Source organism: Staurois parvus, unplaced genomic scaffold (assembly GCF_062004578.1).
Source record: "Staurois parvus isolate SC_StPar_1 unplaced genomic scaffold, SC_StPar_1.0 ptg000151l, whole genome shotgun sequence".
Taxonomy (NCBI): Eukaryota; Metazoa; Chordata; class Amphibia; order Anura; family Ranidae; genus Staurois; species Staurois parvus.
The window spans coordinates 814,781-837,384 of record NW_028317947.1 but is presented as its reverse complement, the minus strand read 5'-3'; the positions used below and the strand labels follow the sequence as shown (position 1 = coordinate 837,384).

The following is a 22,604-nucleotide window of genomic DNA, read 5'->3' as shown; positions in this document are numbered from 1 at the left end:
GGTGATCCCAGAAAATTAATTTATTTATGGAAACTTCATCTGCCTCCACCTAAAAACTATACCTCAGCCAGCTCCATCAGACCATTCTCCCGCAGCTATTACTTTTTGTACCACCCCCTCCCCTTAGATTGTAAGCCCCTTGAGCTGGGCCCTCCTATTAACGCACAGCACAAATTGTTGGCGCTATCTAAAACTCAAACTTTTAACTCTGGCCCAAATCCCAAAGGAAGTTTCTGTAGGTGTATGGGGGTGTCAGGTTTTAGACCAAGCATTTTCCCTGAGGTAATAGGGGTATATCCCTGTGTCTCTGCTATTCTTTGTGCCAGCATTGCTGTCTCCTGAAAAGCCCCAAGCCTAACATAACACCCTCCTCTCTCCAGCACCCATCAGTATCAATCATCTGAGGATGTCCGGACTCATAAACCATCAAAACATGATGGACTCGGGGATATAACACAGTAAAGTCTGACAGGATAGTACCCAAATTGACTGCGGTATATGCACATTGTTCAGTCCCTGCAGCTGGACACAGGGATGAGACAGTGCAAGTCAGGCATTGATAGCCAAGGACCTGAGCCATCCACCAATCCTTCTGACTCATAGCAAACTTGGATAATACCCTACCTGCGTCTTTTCAAAGTGGAAATTATCCCACTGAGAAAGAGGCAATCATTCCTCCAAGGTCCTGGGACACCTCTGATTGTACCTGGGTACTGGACAGAGCAAGTTGGATTTCCTGACCCCTTTACCAACATGTATCAGACCTCCCAATTTGGTTCTGAGTATCTCCAGATCCGTATTGTAATATTAATTGAGGTACACTAGGAGTCTAGGACAGGAAGGGCACCTATGGGTACTATGTGAGGAGACTACAGCATACCCGAATGTATCACAAGGTGAAGGGCTCTTGGAAGAGCCGAGGCACAGTGTTCAAGGATCTGCTGCTATTGGGAACAATTGGCCAATAAACAAATAAGAATCTCTTGCAGCGCCGAGGTGCTGGGATCACTAAACAGGGGGTAAAATTCAATTTGACAGGTGTGCATAGAGACACACAGATACTGGGGACAAATACACAAAAACACATAAAAACAACCATGCAAACAAACAGAATTCTCTAGAAGACAGGTAGAGGTACACTGAGACACTGGACAGGAAACAGGCTTAAAATACAATTGGGTACACAAAGGCAGGCTGCTAGGAACAATAAGGTGACAAGCCTATGGTAATTAGACAAGCTTGAAAAGAGATAGCCTGGCTGGGGGGTGGGGGTGTAGCTAACTGAATTAACAGCAGGAGGTTAACCAGTCTACAACACAAGTTTTGTGAGACAACAAGGATCAGCCAAACCTTACAAGTTAAAGCCATGGCACTACATATACTACATATACCATCCTACCTACTGATCCTTAGGAATATCTTGACAAAACACAAACACTATAGATGTAGTAACACTTTTTAGCGCTGTCCTAATCAGATTTCCATCTGAAAACTGGCTTTACCTAGTCACCAATCAGTGGAGCAAAGAAACTCGTTCATACTTGAGCTCCATACATGTCAGATTAGGACATACAAGTGTACAATCCAAACGCACACGTTCCTGCATTACCAATGACGGTGTGTATAAGTGGGTGCTGCAGCGACCGTCTGCTGGAACCGAACAGAATCAAGCAAAGCAAATTGTCACCAGCACACTGAGGATCACCAATATGGGGCAAAAAGTTTTAATGAACGATCACATGGTTACAACAAAGTAATTAGAACATACAACACACGCCTAGACCTGAACAGTAAGACACAACCTGACTGACAAACGCAAACAAGCACCATCTAACTAATGGGGGGTGAAACTCATAAACATGGACACCTGAAAACAGACAATACAGGAGAAAGATCATTTTGGAACGAGATGATCGCCTTCTGTTCGGAAAGCCCTGAAAGCCAATGACAAAACCTGTGAGGTAAAACACCAATAAAATTTAGAAATAAAACATTACATTTCCACCTAAAAAATAAACAACCAATGGTTAGGGTTTTACAACAGCAACACAGCTTACAGTGAATATTAAAAAAAAAACATTTTCTCAGATGTTTAAAGAGTGCACTTTTTGTATTACAAAAAAATATTGTTGACGTCAACTAATTATTACCACGTGGATTTTGTTTATGGTATACCATTAATATCCAAAAAAAAAATTGTTTACCATGGTTAAAATGAGCAGCTCAAAACAAACATTTTAGTGTTACCATCCATTTACAAAATGTTGTACTTCACCAAAGAAATTCTTCAAAACTTGTCCTTCTAGAAAAAACAAACACATTAGGGTGAATACAGCTCAGAACATTTGTATATGAATAGGGTCATTTCCACTCACAGACCTGGCTATACAGAAAGGGGGGGGGGGGACAGTTGTTGGTGGGCTGTCAGCTGCTGAGAAGACATTAGATTTTTTGAAGCTCTAACACATACATTACAGTTACCTTCAGACAAGACAACATAGATCCATAAACACACTCTTACAATTTGTTATCTTAAAGACAAACTCTAGATACCACTAATACCAGCATGTCTTCTCCAATAACCTGGACCTTTTCTTTTTACTTCCATAAAATCCATTTTGGAAGTTTGCGATTCCTTTAATGATTCCTCCCTTTTCAGTAGCTTATTCTCAGCCTGTATAGATGCATTCTCTACCTTCATCTGCTGGAATGGGACCCGTGATCTCGGCCGTTCATACTTATTACACTTCGGCCATGTTCCAAAGCGTGCTGAATACACTTCCACATCACGTCTCATTGTCCTGTATGGATTTTGTTTCACTACCTTTCCAGCAGAAGAGGATCGACAAAATCGTGCAACATGGCCAAATAATCCACATGCATAACATTTGATCTTTTCTAAGGTGGTCCGGCATCTATTAACTAAAGGCTTTGTGTTAGACTGAGAATATTCAGTGACTGACACCTGATTAGCAACTTTTTCTGGCTGCTTACAAGATGAAGGGGCAGCTATACAATCGCTCCTACCATCCAGCGATTTACAAATGTTCACACATACACTAGGAGAGGATGATTTTTCACTGAATTCACAAATACTTAAATCAGTCTTTTTATCATCGACTCTAATGGGGAAATGAGTGATCTGCTTCTGGCAGTCAACAGAAAATTGATTCAATTCACTTTCTGTGTTCTTCAATTTTTCTACTAACTGATCAATTTCCTCCTGTAATCTTTTGTTATCTCTTGTTAGCTGTTGGTGGCTCGCATCAGAATTAGTTACAGAAAATTTTAAACTACTCAGGTCGCTTTTGGATACTTCAAGAGCTTCCTGTAGTGATTCGTTTTGCAACTTCAGATGCTCATATTCCTTAGCCATCCAACAGGCAGCAAAGATCAGTGGAGTCTTTCCCACACGCTTACTACAACTTTTCCCGCTAGGTTTTGATTTTGTATCTTCTTCTAACTCCAGTCTGGCCTTTCCCTGACTAACTTCTCTGTTTTCCTTGTTCTGTTCCTGTTCCTTCATACATCTACTTTCAAGTGTTGTTTGGAATGAGTTCTCATGTAATGATTCCATATTAAAAACATTCCCTGCCTCCCTACTCATTGACTCTAACAGCCATATACTCCAAGCATCTCTTTCATTTGGGCGTGTCATCTTTTTACGATGATCATACCAGAGGTCTTCCCAGGTCTTAGGCTTAAAAGTACCTCTTTTAGAATACTTCATTCCAGTCCAGCGCTCCCAATCATGTATATATTCTACCACCCAGGGTCCATATTTACCGATCATCTCTTCCCTTGGGGTCAGTTGGCAGGGTTTGCCACACTTAGACGCCCTCCTTGAGTTGATGCTGTTACCCATCCTTACGGATACTGGACCCTGGAATAATTCCCAACCTTAAGCGGTTGCCCCAACCTTAATCGGTTGCCCCCAGAGGTAGCTAATCTCTGGCCAATGATTGGGTTGACAGGTTCTGCCCCTGTCACCGTTGCTGCTTTTCACTACTTGTAATATAGTCCTTCAAGCAGCCTAGGGATCACCCGAACTTGATAGTTCAATCCCCCCCGTGGACGTTTCTGAAGTATTCTGACAGATTTTTTCCTAAATTGCTCCTATTATCCCAAGAAGGATTAGAGCAAACTTAAATAATCAAGATTTGAGTGCTTGAAACGCATCAGGCGTGAGACACAGCTACTTGCAGTATGGGGTGTAGTAGTTACAATATAGCTGGTTCTCACAGATCTAACTACACGCTTACAATCTACAGTTAGTAAATTACAAAGAGGACAGATTCATACTCACACCCCGCTGCAATAGGTGCAACCCAGCAGTTATGATGTTTCCTTATACACTCTCAGTACAATTTTAATTCAATTATACTGTTCATAATCAGTCTCATCAAAATATTAGTAAAGACAAAAGGTAAAAATGACATTCGACAAAGCTTACTAGTCTAGGTATTTTAGACAGAAATGGAAGATAGACATGAAAACAAAGAAAGATGTAAATAATTATCTATTCCACACAACAAGTAACATTTACCTAAACATTCAGACTTCCTCACTAAAGGGGCACCATTTGTTTTGGCGGTTTTCCTACCCACACTTATTTACTTGGTTCTATACAGATTATAAATGTAATAAGTGATTATAACCCTTTGTCTATACCTGAATTTAGCCAATAGTGTTAATATTAAAAGATAACCACTGTGCAAAAAATAAAGATCTAATTTATTTACACAGCAAGGAAGCTTTCTATTAATCATATACAACAAAAATATAATACAGATTGTTACCAATACAAAGACTACAAGAAAGAAATAGTTACAAGAAAAAGACAGAGCAATGGTGATACGTTACAGCATCCTGATGTTCTGAGGTCTGTGCTGTGCGAAAGCACATGGCAGGAAAAGGGAAGCTGAGGGGGTGTCCAAGGTGTTTTATGCACATTACAAAAGACCATCCCAAGAACCACCCACCCAAGTTATCTTCCAATGGGTGGGCTTCAGAGCAAGGTACACAAAGAAGCAGCTGCCTTCCTCCTCACCTCCATTGAGTCTTTTTATGTAATCCCCCTCCCCCCCACAGTCACAGTCAATAACCTTCATGAAGATGTAGGCCCAAAATTGCCATTACATAACGGACTATAAAGTGTGAGCTGGAGCTTGGCTGTGTATTTTTCAGTCTGCTAGTACATCTAATGCTCCCCTCCCCCCCGAGACTGACAATGCCGCTGTCCACAGGTGCCCCCTTCATCCAGAGTGGAGGCGCTCTAATACAGGAGGTGTGTTACTGGCCAGATCACCAGGAGAAAACAGGGAAAGAAGCATAAAAACAAAACTAATGCAGCCACCACTTGTCATGGTTGGTAAGCTGCAATTTATTACATTTTTGGGTTTAATACTGCTTTAAATATTTACCTGTAAAATAGAAATTTTAAACAGATAATTAAAGATAATTAATAATTAGTAGGGTCGAATTATCATCTTGACACAAGACTGAAGGTAACCTCTGTTTATGGTAGATTTTGAAGATTTAAACCCTTTTTGAACTTTTATTTGAAATTGGCTAAATCGGTTTCAGGTGCATCAAAACAAAATAAATGTGCAGTCTTCTAGATAGATATAGATTTTATTATTTACTCAGCCACCATCTGAGTGGCTTCCCCCTTCCAGCATGCTCTCTGGAAGGAAGCAGGTGGGTATTGTTCATATATGGAAAATGAAAAAAAGTGAGCGCTGATCCTAGAAAGCAGCTAGGCACTCTAAGTAACCAATAAATACTTATACAGAATGATATAAATAAAAGTGCAGCGCTAAGTAATAAATCTGAAAATTGTCCACTGTAAGTCCAGTTCATATAAATGTGCTAGGTGACAAATAGAAATCAACGATGGTGATCCGTGAGGAAGTAGCAGAAATGCGCACTCACCAGAAGGCGGATATACATAAGCAGTATATATCAAAAGCCCATGGATACTCGGTCAAGAAGAAACAAGTCTGGTCACCGTGGATTGGCCTTTCCTTTCCTTAAGGGTGCAGAGCAAGATTCTTCCTCCTCTAAGGTGGATGCTTAGATTCCTAATAAGGACTCTGCAAAGAGGTACTCCTTTTTGTCTTGGTGTCCGCTTCTGGTAATCTTCTGAAGTCAGATTGGAAGAGGCAGCGGCAGCTTTTTCAATCAGTCGTGCCTTTATTGCTTTGCAAAGTGCTGTCATGAAGTTTTTGTGGAACTGAGTTTAATCTCTGAGGTTAATCCTCTGCATTGTGTAAAAAGGCTGTTTGATCCTAACTTCTCTGCTCCTCCTCTTGTTCAAATGTCCACGTCTTATCTCCTGAAAAGACAGATTTAACCATAGCCATTCTGTGTTCATATATACTGTAGATCCAACACACCCATGATAAGTCCGATCTATAGCTCTGCTATTAGTAAAGCTCATGCTGTCTGCTAATTGGACAGCTCTAGCTCTTTAACTTTTTGCTCCCCTTTTAGTTTTGATACACATATAATTTATTTAGCGGATTTACACTAAGGCTGGGTTCACACTGATGCGGTACGGAATTTGCAGCTATTTCTGTGCGAATTCTGCACCGCATCACAATCGCACCCCGTTCATGAGAACCGATGTGGGAGTGTAAGTTAACACCCCAAAATCGTTCCACAGAACGTGGTGTGCTGTGCAGAATCGGATCGCATAGATGTGAATACCCATGTTTTCCGATTCTAGTGTGGACCCAAAAAAGGGTCCTGCACCCTGTTGGTGTGGGTGCGGTGTGTTTTTGATCCATACAAAATGTATGGCTCCAATTGCACCACAGACAAATCGCATGTGATTTGCACAGGAATGTGGTGCGGTTCTTGTGCGATTCACATGCGATGTACCACACCGCACAAATGTGAAACTAGCCGAAAAGCTCAATTTGACTTTAGAGTAGTGGGCAGTTTCACATACAGTACAGTGCTCAGCATAAATGAGTACACCCCAACAGATTTGTCAGAAAACCTTTACTTTCCTTTCAGAATCAACATTTTATATGGAACACTCTACTACAAAATACTCCCACAAACGCGGGCCATTGATTTGCAAATAATATTTGTTAATTTGCACACGCAAAAAAGTATTTTTCCTAACAAATTCAAGACCATGTTGCAAAAATGAATACACGCCAATGAAAGTCTTAGGAGCAGAGCTAAGTTTTAGACAACAAAATCCTAATTAACAAGAATTCAAGGACAGATGAGTCTAATTATTCATTAAACAGGTGTCCAGCAGACAGTTGATTATAAAAGAGCGTTACTTAACAAAGAAAACCCCTTCCCATTTCATGCTGTCAGCAGTGGCACCACATGGATAAGAAATGTCACAAGGCCTGAGAAAGAAAATAATTTCTTTACACAAGAAAGGTGAAGGCTACAAGAAGATCAGCAAAGCTGTACTTATCAGTCAGAATAATGTAGCAAAAGTGATACAAAAATATAACATAGATGGAACTGCAACCATCTCACAGAGCCGTCCAGGCCGTCTATGGAAACAAACACCTCGACAGGAGAGTCTTCTGATGAGAAAGGTTGAAGAAAAATCACCATGCAAGTTCACTACAGTTAGCTAAAGAAGTAGAAAGCCAAACTGGGGTGATTGTTTCTCATGACACAATACGGCTTACACTGCAGAGGAATGGCATGCATGGGTGTCATTCACGAAGTAAGCCTCTCCTATAGCCCATACACAAAAAAAGCCTGCCTAGAATTTTCTAGGGCTCATGCTGAAAAAGAAGACTACCTTGGTCTCATCACTCCAGAGTCCAGAGTCCCAGTAAACATTTTTGGAACTGTTGGCTTCAAAACTGTATGGCGTCCCAAAGGTGAGGAATAAAAAGAAAAATGCATGGTGCCTACAGTGAAACATGGTGGTGGCAGTGTCTTTCTGCGGGGCTGCATGAGTGCTGCTGGTGTCGGGGAGCTGCATTTCATTGATGGTATCGTGAATTCACAGATACACTGCTCTTTATTGAAAGAGAAGGTGCTACCATCACTCCGTACCCTTGGTCGTCATGCACTTTTCCAACATTACAATGATCCAGAACACCTCTAAAGCCACTGTTGCATTTCTGAAGAACAGGGTGAAAATGATTCAGTGGCCAAGTATGTCTCCTGATCTGAACCCAGTCAAACGGATCTGAAGAGACAAGTTGAGCATCACTCTCCATCCAGCATCCAAGCTCTAAAAGAGGTCATTCTTGAAGAATGGAAAAAGATTGATGTTGCAATACATTGTCAACTTGTTCATTCCATGCCTAGAAGACTTGGTGCTGTCCTTAGGAGGTCATACAAAATACTAGATGCAGTAGTTTTTGTTGTGGGGTGTATTAATTTTTGCATCTGGGGTGCACTAATTTGAGTAAAACTGAAGATTTTGTAATCCAAGTTATATTATTAACCTTACTTTCATCTAATGAGCGAAACAAATGTTAAATAAAACTCAGTTTTGTCAAAATTTTGGAAATTATTCTTATGTACATTGAGATATTGATTAAAATCTTACTTTTCAAAATGGGTGTACTCATTTATGCTGAGCACTGTACCTCTTTCGGGGATCCTATCTATTATTAGGGGTACTCAGTTTCCCAGATGGAATTTGTATTTCTATTATCTTATGAAGAATAAAACAAGAGGGACCGGAACACACCAAGGATTTTGGGAGGACCCAACATTCCTAAATGGATAGGAACAGTCTGGAATTATGTCAGTGAGATCCCACTGTTGGAATTTCCATAACGTAAGAAATTGGGGGCTAACTCAACCCATTAGGTTCTGCTTATAACTGAAAAGTCACTTTTGGGTCGATCGACCTTTTAAAGCTGTGGTTATAGATTAGTAATGAGATTGAAATAACAATGCAAAAAGAATACATGTAGTAGGTAATTTATCTTAATCGTACACTACAGGACACTTCCCCTATAAACCTACCCTACTCCGTGAGTAGTTATTTTTTGCTAGTGTCCTAAGGTGATGGACCCTTTCTCCCTTAAAGAGAAATCACACTTGGCTTAACTAGGTGTACGTCCAATCTTCTGTGGATGAAGCATTTGGCGGCAAGGTGTTTGCAGCGTCGCTCTAAGTTGGGTTTGTTGTTTTTTGTTGTTTTTGGGCCTGTTGGCGCAGTTCTGTTTGTCTAGTTATCACCCACCCTTCCCATTCATTCCTTGGGGATTTCCCAGGGATATGAATACTCAGCCTGTGTCCTGTACTGTATGATTAAGATAAAAAGAATTCTGACTTGCCTATAAATTCCATCTTAGGAGTGCAGTACAGGACACAGGAGACTCTCCCTTCTATCCCTTGGTTGCTCTGCATTGCTTGCTATGAAACTGAGGGCTCATGGATTGGGGTAGGGTTATAAGGGATGTGTCCAGGGGCATGTCCCCAAAAGTTTTGTCAGTGTCCAATCACCTGAAGGTACCAGCCTATAGCCCAGGGTCTATGCTTAATCTGCTTATGTCCTGTATTTTACATTAAGATAAGTACCTAATGGACAGGGCTGCTGATAGAAACCACAGGGCCCCATACAGCCAACCTGACATGGCCCTATCCCTTAGAAATTTTTTTTTTTTTACTATGCTGCATCTATGAATGAACAGAGTGAGCGATCAATACTGATCACTCATTGTGTTCATTCAGGAAACAAAGGAACTGGTAACATATTTACCAGGCACTTCCCCCACTCTTCATCCTCAAGGATTATATTGTGTGCTTGCAACTGCCAGTGGAAAGGAGAGGAGGGAAGCTGGTAGCACTGTGGAGGTGGGGGCACACAGGGGGCCTGGGCAGTAGGGGGAACCGTATAGGAGGGTGATGGGTGTAGTGGGGGGCAATTACTGGAACTGATCCCCTGTAGGGCTCTCTCTGCAGCAGCTGTCAGCAGGAGGGAGAGGAGAAGAAGCCAGCTTTCAGTTGCTGCAGAGAGCCATACAGGGGATCAGTTCCAATAATTTCCCCCCGCCATGTTGATCACCCTCCCTGCCCACATCCAGCTGCCTGGGCCCCCCTGCTAGCCTGGACTCCGTACAAGAGGACTGGTGGTACCCCCTTATCCACGTCCTGCCTATGGACATACGGAATTTAATATAGATAAGTCAAAATTCCTCTCTATTTCTCTGATATTGATAAGCAATATGATAAGCAATGTGGCTGTTTTTCTGTTTCAATCTTTTTATTTAGTTTGGAATAACAATAGAACAGGATAGAAGTATCAAAGTAAATTGTCTACATAAGCAATAATAAAAGTATCAATATGGCTGTTTTTGTTGGCACTTTTCTATGCATGGACTTTTCTGTAGAAAAAAAGAGCTTGATCTGGTACTGCTCAGACCAGGGGCGGACTGACAACTCATGGGGCCCCTGGGCAATAGGGGATCATGGGGCCCCTGTGTCCTTCCCCAAACTCAAAAAAGCCTATGAAAAAGGTACCAGAGGCATCTCATGGGTCCCCCTACTGACCCCGGGCCCTCGGGCAGGGCCCGAGTTTTCAAATGGTTAGTCCACCCCTGGCTCAGAGCTTAAAGTACCAATCTCCTAGATATAGGAATCATGCAGGCCAGGTGACATGCTTTCTTTTTTGTTTCAGGACATCACGGAAGTGCAGGGCTATGTTTTAATAGCTCACAACCTGCTTAACTATGTGCCTTTGGAGAACTTGCGCATTATACGTGGCACACAGCTGTACCAGGAACGCTATGCTCTAGCTGTACTGTTTAACTCCCAACCTGTAGGATCAGTTGGACTCCGAGAAATACGTTTGAAGAACCTCACAGGTGGGGGCATCTGTTTTTCTAATTCACACTGAATGTCACAATTTATATTGCATAGCAATGGCAATTCATGGGGTTTAATTTACTAAAGGCAAATATACTGTGCACTGGAAGTGCACTTGCTCCAGAGATTGGTGGATGAGGTAAAGCTTCACTTTGCAAAGAATACCCAATTGCATGCAAGGAAAATGAAAAACAGCATTTTTGCTTGCGCATGATTGGACGATAGAAATCAGCAGAGCTTCAAATTCAAGCTATAGTTCTATAATGGATATGGGCTGAAAGTGCACACTCTCAGGTTTAATTTGAGGTTATGTACATCCAAATTGGAGGAAGGGTTTAGGAATTACAGCTCTTAAGAGTAGCCATCACCCCTTTTTCAAAGGACCAAAAGTAATTGGACAAATTAATGTTTTTTTTATAAATAAAATGTTTATTTGTAATATTTTGTTGATAATCATTTACTGGCAATGACTGCCTGAAGTCTGGAACCCATGGACATTACCAAAGACTGGGTTTCCTCCTTTCTGTTGCTTTGCCAGGCTCTAACTGCAACTGTCTTCAGTTGTTTGTGGGTCTTTCTGCCTTTTAGTTTTGCCTTCAGTAAGTGAAATGCATGCTCAATTGGGTTGAGATCAGGTGATTGACTCAGCCATTGCAGAATATTCCACTTCTTTTCCTTTAAAAGCTCCTGGGTTGCTTATGCAGTGTGTTTTGGATCATTGTCCATCTGTACCGTGAAGCGCCGTCCAATCAACTTTGCTGCATTTGGCTGAATCTGGACTGACAGTATATCTGTAAACACTGCATAATTCATCCGGCTGCTGCTGTCTTCTGTCACATCATCAATAAACACAAATGACCCAGTGCCACTGGAAGCCATGCATGCTCATGCCATCACACTGCCTCCACCATGTTTTACAGATGACGTGTGCTTTGGATCATGAGCTGTTCCAAGCCTTCTCCACACTTTTTTTCTTTTTTATACCCTTCATTCTGGTACAGATTAATCTTCCGTCCAAAAAATGCTTTTCCAGAACTGGTCTGGCTTTTGTAGATGTTTTTTGGCAAAGTCTAATCTGGCTTTTCTATTCTTCAAGCTTCTGAATGGTTTGCACCTTGTGGTGAACCCTCTGTATTTGCTCTCGTGAAGTCTTCTCTTCATTGTAGACTTTGACAATGATACGCCCACCTCCTGGAGAGTGTCCTTCACTTGTCTGGATGTTATGAATGGGTTTTTCTTTACCATAGAGAGGATCCCGCAATCATCCACCACTGTTGTCTTCCATGGACGTCCATGCCTATTTATGTTGCTGAGCTCACCAGTGCGTTCTTCTTTCCTCAGAATGTACCAAACTATTGATTTGGCCACTCCTAATGTTGCTGCTATCTCTCTGATGGATTTGTTTCATTTTTGAAGCCTTACAATGGCTTGTTTCACTTACAGGGACGGCTCCTTTGAAAGCATGATGTAGGTACACAGCAATAGATTCCAAATGCAAATACCACACTTAGAATCAACTCCAGACCTTTTACCTGCTTAATTGATGAAGAAATAATGGACTATCCCACACCTGGCCATGAAACCGCTTGTCCAATTACTTTTGGTCCCTTGAAAAAGGGGGGATGGCTAATCTTAAACTGTAATTCCTAAATCCTTTCTCCAATTTGGATGTACATACCCTCAAATTAAACCTGAGAGTGTGCACTTTCAGCCCATATCCATTATATAACTTTAGCTTTTTTATGTTTTGGTAAATACCTGAAAAAATCTAAAAAATGCCTGTGTCCAAATATATATGGATCTACCTGTATAAGGTTTTACAAAAGGACAAGACTGCCTCTCTGAATGCACCACTTAAAAATAATACGAAATCATTCCTGACTTATAAATGTAGTTAGTCCTTTTGTCTTCATTTCTCTTTCCCTATACTGATGGTGGAACATGTTTGATGGCTTTTTATACTAGATGTGCACCTTTTACATATTTGAATTATCCTTTCTTGTTAATGCTACATTTTGCTAAACAAAAGTATGCATTTGTCTTTGGAACATCTTCTGTGTTGTATCACCTGCACTACCCTTCCTTATTATCTTGATACATCTGTTACATTGTACAGCACCATGGAGTTGTAAGGTGCTAAGTAAATAAATATTAACTTTTTTTTTTTTAATTTTGATCTTGGGTTTTTTTGTTTTTTTTTTCCCACAGAGATCCTGAATGGTGGAGTAATCATGAAGAATAACTCGCAGCTGTGCTTTCACGCAACCATCCAATGGCAAGATATCCTGGGCCAGATTAATAACTTAAAAAACGATGTGGTTCTACAACCTGGCATCCGAAAATGTGAGCAAGTTGGGCTTAGAAAAGAGCTTTGATGAGATCATGTAGTAGTGAATACATTCAGGTTTATTAGGATTAAAAGTGCAGTTTTTTACCCAGGACAGTTAATAGAATTAATCTTTAACCACTTGCCCTCCAGAGGATTTACCCCCCCTTCCTGACCAGGCCATTTTTTGCACTGCGTTACTTTAACTGACAATTGCGCAGTTATGTAACGCTGTACATAAATGAAATTTATGTCCCTTTTTTGTCTCACAAATAGAGCTTGCTTTCGGTGTTATTTGATCACCTCTGCGGTTTTTATTTTTTGCGTTATAAACAAAAAAAAAAAAAAGACTGACAATTTTCATTTTTTTTACTTTTTGCAATAAAACATATCCAGTAAAATAAAAAAAAAAATCAAATTTCTTCATAGATTTAGTTTAAAATGTATTCTGCGACATGTCTCATGTTTTCACTTTCTGATATTTTTGGATTAGCACTGACCTTACTTTGTTTTTGTTTTTTTGTTTTTTTTTTAATGCTTTTTTATCAACTTATTATTATTATTATTACCAAATACCCAAAGTGAAGTGAAAAATAAAGTCCAAAAACAAAAATGTTATGACTAGTGTACTACTCCACTGATATAAACAGTTGTGAGCTAAGTGTATCTTCTAGAAAGGTGAAGAATCCTCCACCAGGTAACACCATGCAAGGCTTACCAAATGTGTATGGCCTTCTAATTAAAACGGAGTTCCACCCAAAAGGGGAAGTTCCGCTTTAACGATTGGTCCCCCGCTCTCCATTAAGGATTTGCACCTTCGGGGGAACGGGTACCCGAAATTATCAGGTACCCGCTGCAACTTCCGCTGCAATTGCCTAGGCGATCGGAAATGGAAGTTGTCCTCCTGCTCTTCCTCTTCGTAGTCTTGTGGGACACGTGACCGGTACCAAAAGACGACAGGGCCATTCAGGAAGCGCAGCGCTACTCGCGCATGTGCAGTGGGTACCCGGCTGCGAAGCGCAAGCTGTCACAGCCAACTGCCCACACTGAAGATACCGGCGCCTGGAATACAGGACAGCCGGTGAAACAGGCTGTGGGGGCACCGCAGGATCGTGGGACAGGTGAGTGGCTGTCAGCAGCTACAGTTCTTGTAGCTGCTGACTTTCATTTTTTTTTTACAGAGTGAGTGGAACTTCGCTTTAAAGAGTGCTCAAAATGTGCATTAATCACAAAGCATCATGATAGTCTTCTTAGATGGAGTCATCAGAAAGCAAAGGCACTTGAGAGACACTCCTCAATCGTGCTTCCATCCCAGTATTAACATATCAAAGATAAAAGAAGAGAAGTAGAACACTCCTGTTTAAAAATAGTAAAAGCGCTTGTAAACAAACCTCATCCAGTAACATAAAAATGGCTTCCAGTTGCGCGATGACATCACAGCAAGCTCTTCCCTACGCGTTTCTTCACACCTACATCTTTCAAAGCGTGTGTTTGTTTACACGTGCACATTTAATAATTTATGCATTTGTGAATTAGTGCAACACAATTTGTTATTATAACATGACCTGGTTAAAGGATTTAACTTCTTCTGGTTCAGCTAATATAGCAGTGTATGTGTATACATGTGTGTGTGTGTGTGTGTGTGTGTGTATGTATGTATATGTGCGTGTGTGTGTGTATATATATATATATATATATATATATATATACAGTATATATATGTGTGTGTGTGTGTGTGTGTGTGTGTGTGTGTATGTATGTATATATATATATTAACTGAAGGTGGTTAATAAAGATTGTTGTTGCTATTTGTTCTGGTAGGTCCACCATGCTCCAGTAAATGCGGGTCGTTACCATCAGGAAAAGACGGCTCATGCTGGGGAGAGGCAGAAGAGTATTGTCAGACCTGTAAGTAGCCGTGACCTCTTATTATTGCTTTTATAACAAGTTAAAGGAAACCTGTCATGGGAGAAATTTGTAGGCTAACATTCCTAACCTCCTTTTTACATATCTGTCATGCTGATCCAGTGAGTTCAGTACCTTCATTGTTAATAACGAAGTATGAGATCAGAAGTGCTGACTTTACTTGTTGCATGATTGTTCTGTATCATTATTACTGAAAGTACTAAAGACCGAGACCACTAAACATCTGGCATTTTAAATGTGCAAATATGACTTTGTCTCCTATGACTCCTCACCCCTACCTTACACAGTCGTCGTTCTGCCCTGACATCCCACACATGCACAGACACGCTTCAGTGTCTGAAAGACCTGGCAGTGCCCAGCAGCCTGTCTGTACTTGTGCAGAATTGCATGAAACTCCGTGCACGTGCAGAAACCAGCAGGCCTGTGCCAGTCTATGGGACCTAGCAGAGCCATGCAGCATGTCTGCTGAAGTGTGGGATGTTCTCGTGATTTAGCGAATGTGCGGAAATATCACTCAGATCTGCCAGGTCACATAGAAAAGGCAGAGCTTTCTGACGCGTCCGCGCATGCGCAAGATGTTCATTGTACATTTTTTGGAGCATTATGTAAAAGAAAAGCTCAAAACGTCTGCACAACCTATTACACCAATAACCTCAATTTACTGTCTTGATAAATGAGACAAATTGCAAAACTACATTTTTACATTGTAATTACAGTAGCACCAGTTCTTTTAAAACAGGGCTGTTGAATAAAAATTCTGTGTCCCCTCTGCTGTTACAATAACAATGGCAGAGTCTGGGGAAAGAAAAAAAGCAGCTCTTAAATGGATCCGGACCGCGATCCTTCATTTAGTGTTGCCTGTTTTAAAACTATCACTGGGCAGATTGGACAATAATATATTTTTAATATTTTTATTTCTTTATTTTTGTCTTTGAATTATATAATTAATTGTTGGAGAACAATACCGACCAGAAGAAGACTTGGTCCGGATCCGGACCACAGTCCTTCATTTAGTAATGCCTGTTTTAAAATGATCACTGGGCAGATTGAAAAATAATATATATTTAATATTTTTTTTCTTTATTTTTGATTTTGAATTATATAATTAATTATTGGAGAACAATACCACCAGAAGAAGGCCTGCTTGCCCCCCAAAAAACAGTATATGATTTATTTTGGTACCATAAGTATTGGTAAAGTCATTTCCAAATGAGTATGCCCAGAGCATAAAGGGGAGGCAAACTTTATTGATGGGGGTGAGCTTTTGCCATCTTATGCAAGTATTCCAGATTATGGCACCCAACTACCTTCTGTGCGATGATGGCTCCAAGCACAGCTGCATCCTCTGCCAACGCCATCTCTGCTCCTAATTTTTTCGAGTCCTGCGCTGATCTTCATTGGCCATTGAGCAGCCACAGATGATTTAACTCACTGCATTGGGTATATGTCATCCAGTGTACACAGAAAATTAAAAATTGCTAGGGAAAGAGGAAGTCATTTTTGGCAGAAGAGACTTTGCTGTCTTTTCTGCCAAAAAGTCCTACCTCCTAGCAATTTTTTGTTTCTTAATTCCATTAATTATGTAAACTGCTTTGGCCAGTATGGGATAGATGGGCAGAAGAGCTACTTACATCTTTAGGCCTACAGTAGGTTTTACAGCAGTTCTGTCATCAGCAACACTTTGGAAGCAACAAAAGTTAACAAAAGTTCAACTTGTATCAAAGAAAGAACAATAAACCTTCATCCCTCATCAGGGGAAGTATCTTCACTCCAAACATGATCTAAGAAAAAATTTATAAGTGATGACAATTATAAAGGTACTGAAATATATTCAAGATTGGTACCAATAATAATAAAGTGATTCTAAAGGTAAAAATTGTGTTTTTAAAAAATAACAAACTTGTTGTACTTACCTGCTCTGTGCAGTCCCTATCCTGCCCTTCTCTTGTCCACCACTGGTGCTCTTTGCCCCTCCCCCCCGCCAAGTGCCCCCATAACAAGCCACTTGCTGTTGGGGCACTTGTGTGTGTGCTCAATCCTGAGCCGACTCTGTGTATCCATTGACATGGCTTGGTTCCGGTTGCTTCTGCTGCTTCCTCTCTGTCCAATGAGGAGAAAGAGAGCAGAGAGCTGCTTCTCTTGTGCACACTTCTGGATTGAGATTAGGCTCAGATATTTAGGGGGGGCTGGGGGAGGGAGAGAGATGCATGCAGAAGGTTTTTTACCTTAACGCAGAGAATGCATTAACACTTTTTTTTAAAAAACACACGCATTTACAAATAAAATTTTCATTTAATGACTCATTTACATCATTAAAAAAACATACAAAAATATGCTGTTACAGAAAATATTTACAAAGGATCCTAATGGTTCAAACCTTGTTAGACAAGCATTTATATTCACTGATATCTGGACAGATGGAAGAACTTGCTTTGCATGTTTTATAGGTCTAGCTTACAGGAGCTCAAAGCGTAACTCCACTTTCAGGGGGAAAAAAAAAAAAAAAGAAAATTGTAATTGAGGGTTTTTATAAATTACTTTTCCTTCTCAATCTGCATCGCTGTAATTTTCTGTAAAATTCAATGCGATTTGGCAACCTGGAACTCCGCTGACATGAGTCATACTTTATTAAGGACGTGATAGCTGGCTTGCTGGCCGACTCCTTAACAACCAGCTATGCACTGGTTAAGGATAATCTGGAGGCATCTAGCAAAACGCTGGAAACCAGTGGTTAGCAGCGTTTAGGAGTGTTCAGCATTTTTTTTTACCTGCAAGTCACTCCTAAAAATGCACAAAAAAATATTTTTTCTGCTCCTAAACACTGAAGCTTAAAAAAAACGACTGTAGACTAAAGTAGTAAAGAGTATGGATAGCGCCAAAAAAACAAAAAAAAATAATAAATCTTAATACAAAAAGCAGCTAAAACCTCACCCTCAAACAAGGTAAAAAGTGACATAAAATAGAAAAAAGGTAGCACTCTAACCAAATAATCTATATTCATAAAAAATCGTCAACAAGAAAAAATATAGATAGATATCTCCAGAAAGTGAAAAAAAATGTATCAAAAACAAAACTATAATCTTAATTGAAAATATAAACTAATACATAATCCAGTGTAATAAAAAAATATATATAAATCAGTCAATCACAAACATCAAAGTGTCCAATAATGATGTCTTTAAATATAAAAATATAAAAAATATGTGAAAAAAAAAAGTCAATCAAATTCCAAGTTGCTATATAATGACGAAAAAAACTTTAGCTTCAGTGCTCCGAACTATTAATTCTTAAAATAAATTAGAAAAATCCACAACCAGATGAATTAAATAAACTCACCAGAGCACCATGCCGCTTAAATTATAAACCAGCACACTCTTTCTTTGGGAGCAACAATCTGCAGCTTGATAGCCAGCAATAGGGAGGCGATTCAATGAACATAAATATCTTTTTGACATAAAACTCATAAAAGAGCGAGGAAAACTAATAGTGTAAAATCGTACGGTAAGTTTATTCATAAAAACAGTCCATGTATTACACTCACATTCCGTAGTGTCAAAGCCGACACTAGCTTAGACTGCGTATCTTGCACAAATTCAAAAAAGCCCACTTAGGTGTCAGCTAACGCTGACAGCTCACTGGACATGGTGACATCACTCCAAGGCTGCTCCGAACGCGTTTCGTCACTTGAGACTAAAATAGTGTGCATGGACCTAGAGGATAAAAAAAATGCTCAAAAACTGCTGCTAGGATGTTTTTTTTAAGCTACTGTGCACGGAGCCTTTCTATCATTTTAACCTAGAACTAGGTTAAGTTTACTATGGTTTTTACCATGAGGTCCACCATTAACTGGCCAAACCAGTGATATGTTGCTGATTTGCTGCTTGCTCAATTGCTCAGTCTCAGCTGTGATTTAGGCAACAGGAAAGTGACTAGTAGTAACGAAAGTTTATTTTTATTTTTTCTGACTGCAAGTGGTAATTTCTCAACGTTGACATAATCACCAGCCTGGCATGGCCCCAAGGGTTTGCACTGGTCAACTGTTTTATTTATTTAAATTTTTTTTTTTCGCTGGTTTTTTTTCATACACATGTTTGAGCGTGTTATTTGGAGCTGATTTGTTTATGTTTAACACAGTATTGGCCTTAACATGTGACCTGTGCATTGCTGTTTGTCAGTGACCAGCATGATATGTCAGAGCGGCTGTCAGAGATGTAAGGGGAGCCATTCCACTCATTGCTGTCATGAGCAGTGTGCAGCTGGCTGTACTGGACCCAAGAACTCCGACTGTCTGGTGAGATTACACATGTTCTCCTTCCACTGTGTTTCTCCTTTACTTTATAGCACATTATTCCACTTGAGCATGCCTTTGCTTCTTGATAAATCAGGCTAATTGTTGCTGACATTTTGTTGTCATTCAAAGGTAGCCATTCATAAATCAGGTATTAAGCTGTGGCCATCTTCTTTGGTCAGCGCAGGTTGATGTCACTCCCACGCATGCACAGGGGTGCAGTTATGCCTTGCAGGCGCTGTGCCGGAATGTAAAGTGAGTGGCAGTTGTGCAGCTCAGTGCTCATTACAAATTAAAAGAACAAAAGTATACCGCTCAGGCAAACAATCCAGATCAATCCACGACAAGTGCAGGCTCTGGCTCGCCACTACACACGATGCAACAGGAAGAAGGGTCAGCCACACATCGGAGAATTGATGAATATAGTGTATATTTATTGATCCATAGGACACACAAAACACCAGGACAGGACCTGTTCAAGCATGAGATCATGTGAAACGCGCTAATGGATCCTGTAATCATGTCCTGGTGGTTTGTGTGTCCTATGGATCAATAAATATACACTATATTCATCAATCCTCCGGTGTGTGGCTGACCCTTCTTCCTGTTACATTACAAATTAGACTGTGTGCAGACAGGTAGGTTTTTTTTTATATTGCATGTTTCTTCTGCAATAAAGAGCCTGCCTGCTTGCAGGTTTTGAAGCAGGACTTTAGTTCTGTTTTAGGCCCCTTTCACATGACGGGTCCACCTATGGCAGACCGTATCGAAAGGTCCATTCACCCTATGGACTGGTGGGTGTAAACAGATTTGTGTCTGTTTACGCCTGCATACCTCTGGTGCGCTAAAAAAAAGAAAGGATCCATTCCCTTCTGTCTAGGTGGTTCAGAGGGCAGTCGGGTGTAAATGACAACAGAGTATGAATACTCCCTGCAACCCACAGAGCAGAGCAGACTCTGTCCATGTCCTCTCTGCATGAACTGTGCAGACACAGACCTGTCATCCACCTGCTCTGCTCTGATCAGCAGGGGATCAGAGGACAAAGATCACTTGCTGATCATAACAGAGTTCATCCCATGTGGGGCCTACATGTATGTATGCTCGTAATGTCCCATATGGAAGAAAAATATATCTGAAATCTATTTTAAAAATAATCTTCCCAAATATATTGACATATATTTGAAATGCTACAATTTTCGCCATATTCATCTCTCTCTCTCTCTCTCTCTCTCTCTCTCTCTCTCTCTCTCTCTCTCTCTCTCTCTCGAGTATATTTAAAAAATATATATTTTTAAAAATATTTTTCATATATTTTGTAATATATAAAAACCGCATTTCAACATGCAGTGTGTATACCTCGATCAGCGATGTAGGCTGGGGCCTTCAGCAATGATCAGTGTATTCTGACAGTGGAGGAAGTCTCCCTTTTGGGTATGCTGTGTAAATGGGAACACATAACAAAGAAAGATACATTGGGGTTTTCTCAAATTTGACTGCAAAAGTGGAAATATGCTTTAAAGTTTTAACTATGTGTGTAACAAAAGCATAGGAGAGGTTGTCACTGCTCCAGTTCTTTATTTTATAAAACATTGATGTACTTTTGAACATATATGCACTTTTACGTAAATCTGTTTGAGTTCAATAAACAAAAAAACAGTACTTCAGGTTGAGAGGGGGGGACATGTGACACTATCCCTCTCGTCTCCTATAACTCAGTTGCCTATGTCACCAAGCATCATCATACTGAGGTGCAAAAGGCATGGTAATCATCAGTTTGGTATAATTATAAACCTTCAGAAAGTCAATATATGCATAGTAATGTTGGTGGGGTCTGGTGACAGATTAGCACTGTTGAGGAGTGTGCTTTAAAGTGTTACTAAACCCAGGAGCCTGCACTCACTATATCTGCTCTCCCACTGTACACAGAACATGGAAATGTAGTTTGTGACTCCTATCCGTGTCCAGCTGAGCACTGGTTAAAGCTTGTAGGAGATGTTTTCATTCTCATCTGATTGTCCTATGAGGCTGCATGACCCCTGACCCTCTGGACAGTACCAATTGGCCCTGTGCTGATCATATGCACCCTCCCAAAGGAAAAAAAAGCTACACACCAAACTGAGCATGTCCAGAGTGCCTCCTAGGGCTCTGTATTGAGGACTGGGAAAAGTAGAAGAAGAGGAGGATCAGAGAAGACAGGATTAAACAGCCTTTTTACACATGCTTGTTATACTCACTGTGGAACCTAAGGGGTAACCCTTAGGTTCCACAGTGAGTATAACAACTGCATGTAGAGACTGATTTTACTGTTGTGGGTTTAGTAATACTTAAGGCTTGCCTGTTGCCAGGCTCGGTTATTAGATAAGTAAACCATTATTAGACAAAAGAGCTTGTCTATAAAATTGATCAATAATTCAGACCATGCTTCCCTCCATACCTGAGAGAGCGTATAAAATACAAATACACTTGCTTTATTTCTCAACAGGCTTGTCGCCATTTTAATAACAATGGTACTTGTGAGCTGCTCTGTCCACCTTTAATCAGGTACAACACAGAGACATATGAATCTGTTGCGAGCACAGATGGACGGTACACCTTTGGAGCAAGCTGCGTCATAAGATGTCCTTGTAAGATACACTCCTCCCCTATTTTCTTAGATATTGTAGAAAACATTATACCCCATTTTTTATGCTTTGTTCTTTTCTAAAATGTAGATAACTACCTGGCCACTGAAGTCGGTTCCTGCACTCTTCTCTGCCCACCGGGTAATCAGGAGGTGATTTCTGGAGATGTTCAGAAGTGCGAAAAGTGTACCAACCAGTGCAGCAAAGGTAAGCAGAATCTATAAATTATTCGTATAGTATGCTCACAATTTCCTAATTAAAAATATGGGAAAAAAAGGTTGCATAGCAAAAAAAAAATAAGTACACAAAGAAAAACAAAACATAATACCAAAGCAAATCTCCTACAAAGAATGTCCTTTATACAATCTGTAGGCTGGCATCTGCCAACCAGGAATGTAGTGTCTTACCCACAGTGCACACAAGTTGTTACAAAAACAAAGTCATAACAAAAGTACAAGTCAATGCTACACATTGGTAACTCAAAGTGACCAAATACATAAGGGTGAGACCCTGGGGTATTTGCTGAGAAGCAGTAGTGACTCAGTCTCAAAATAAAACATAGAAGGCCCTGATGTCAGCAAGAACAGTGTACAAAATTGGAGTCCACGGGAGACTTCTTCAAACCCAC

At 40.4% G+C, this 22,604-nt stretch overlaps 1 protein-coding gene across 1 annotated transcript in view; it reads left to right on the top strand.

The window, feature by feature from the left end:
- Positions 1-22,604, top strand: part of ERBB2 (erb-b2 receptor tyrosine kinase 2) — a 195,505-nt gene that overhangs the window by 112,602 nt on the left and 60,299 nt on the right. Inside the window, exons 3-8 of the mRNA XM_089674311.1 lie at positions 10,628-10,814; positions 13,024-13,158; positions 14,963-15,049; positions 19,243-19,358; positions 21,838-21,979; positions 22,067-22,183. Coding sequence (XP_089530437.1) covers positions 10,628-10,814; positions 13,024-13,158; positions 14,963-15,049; positions 19,243-19,358; positions 21,838-21,979; positions 22,067-22,183 — 784 coding nt within the window. The remainder of the gene's footprint in view (positions 1-10,627; positions 10,815-13,023; positions 13,159-14,962; positions 15,050-19,242; positions 19,359-21,837; positions 21,980-22,066; positions 22,184-22,604) is intronic.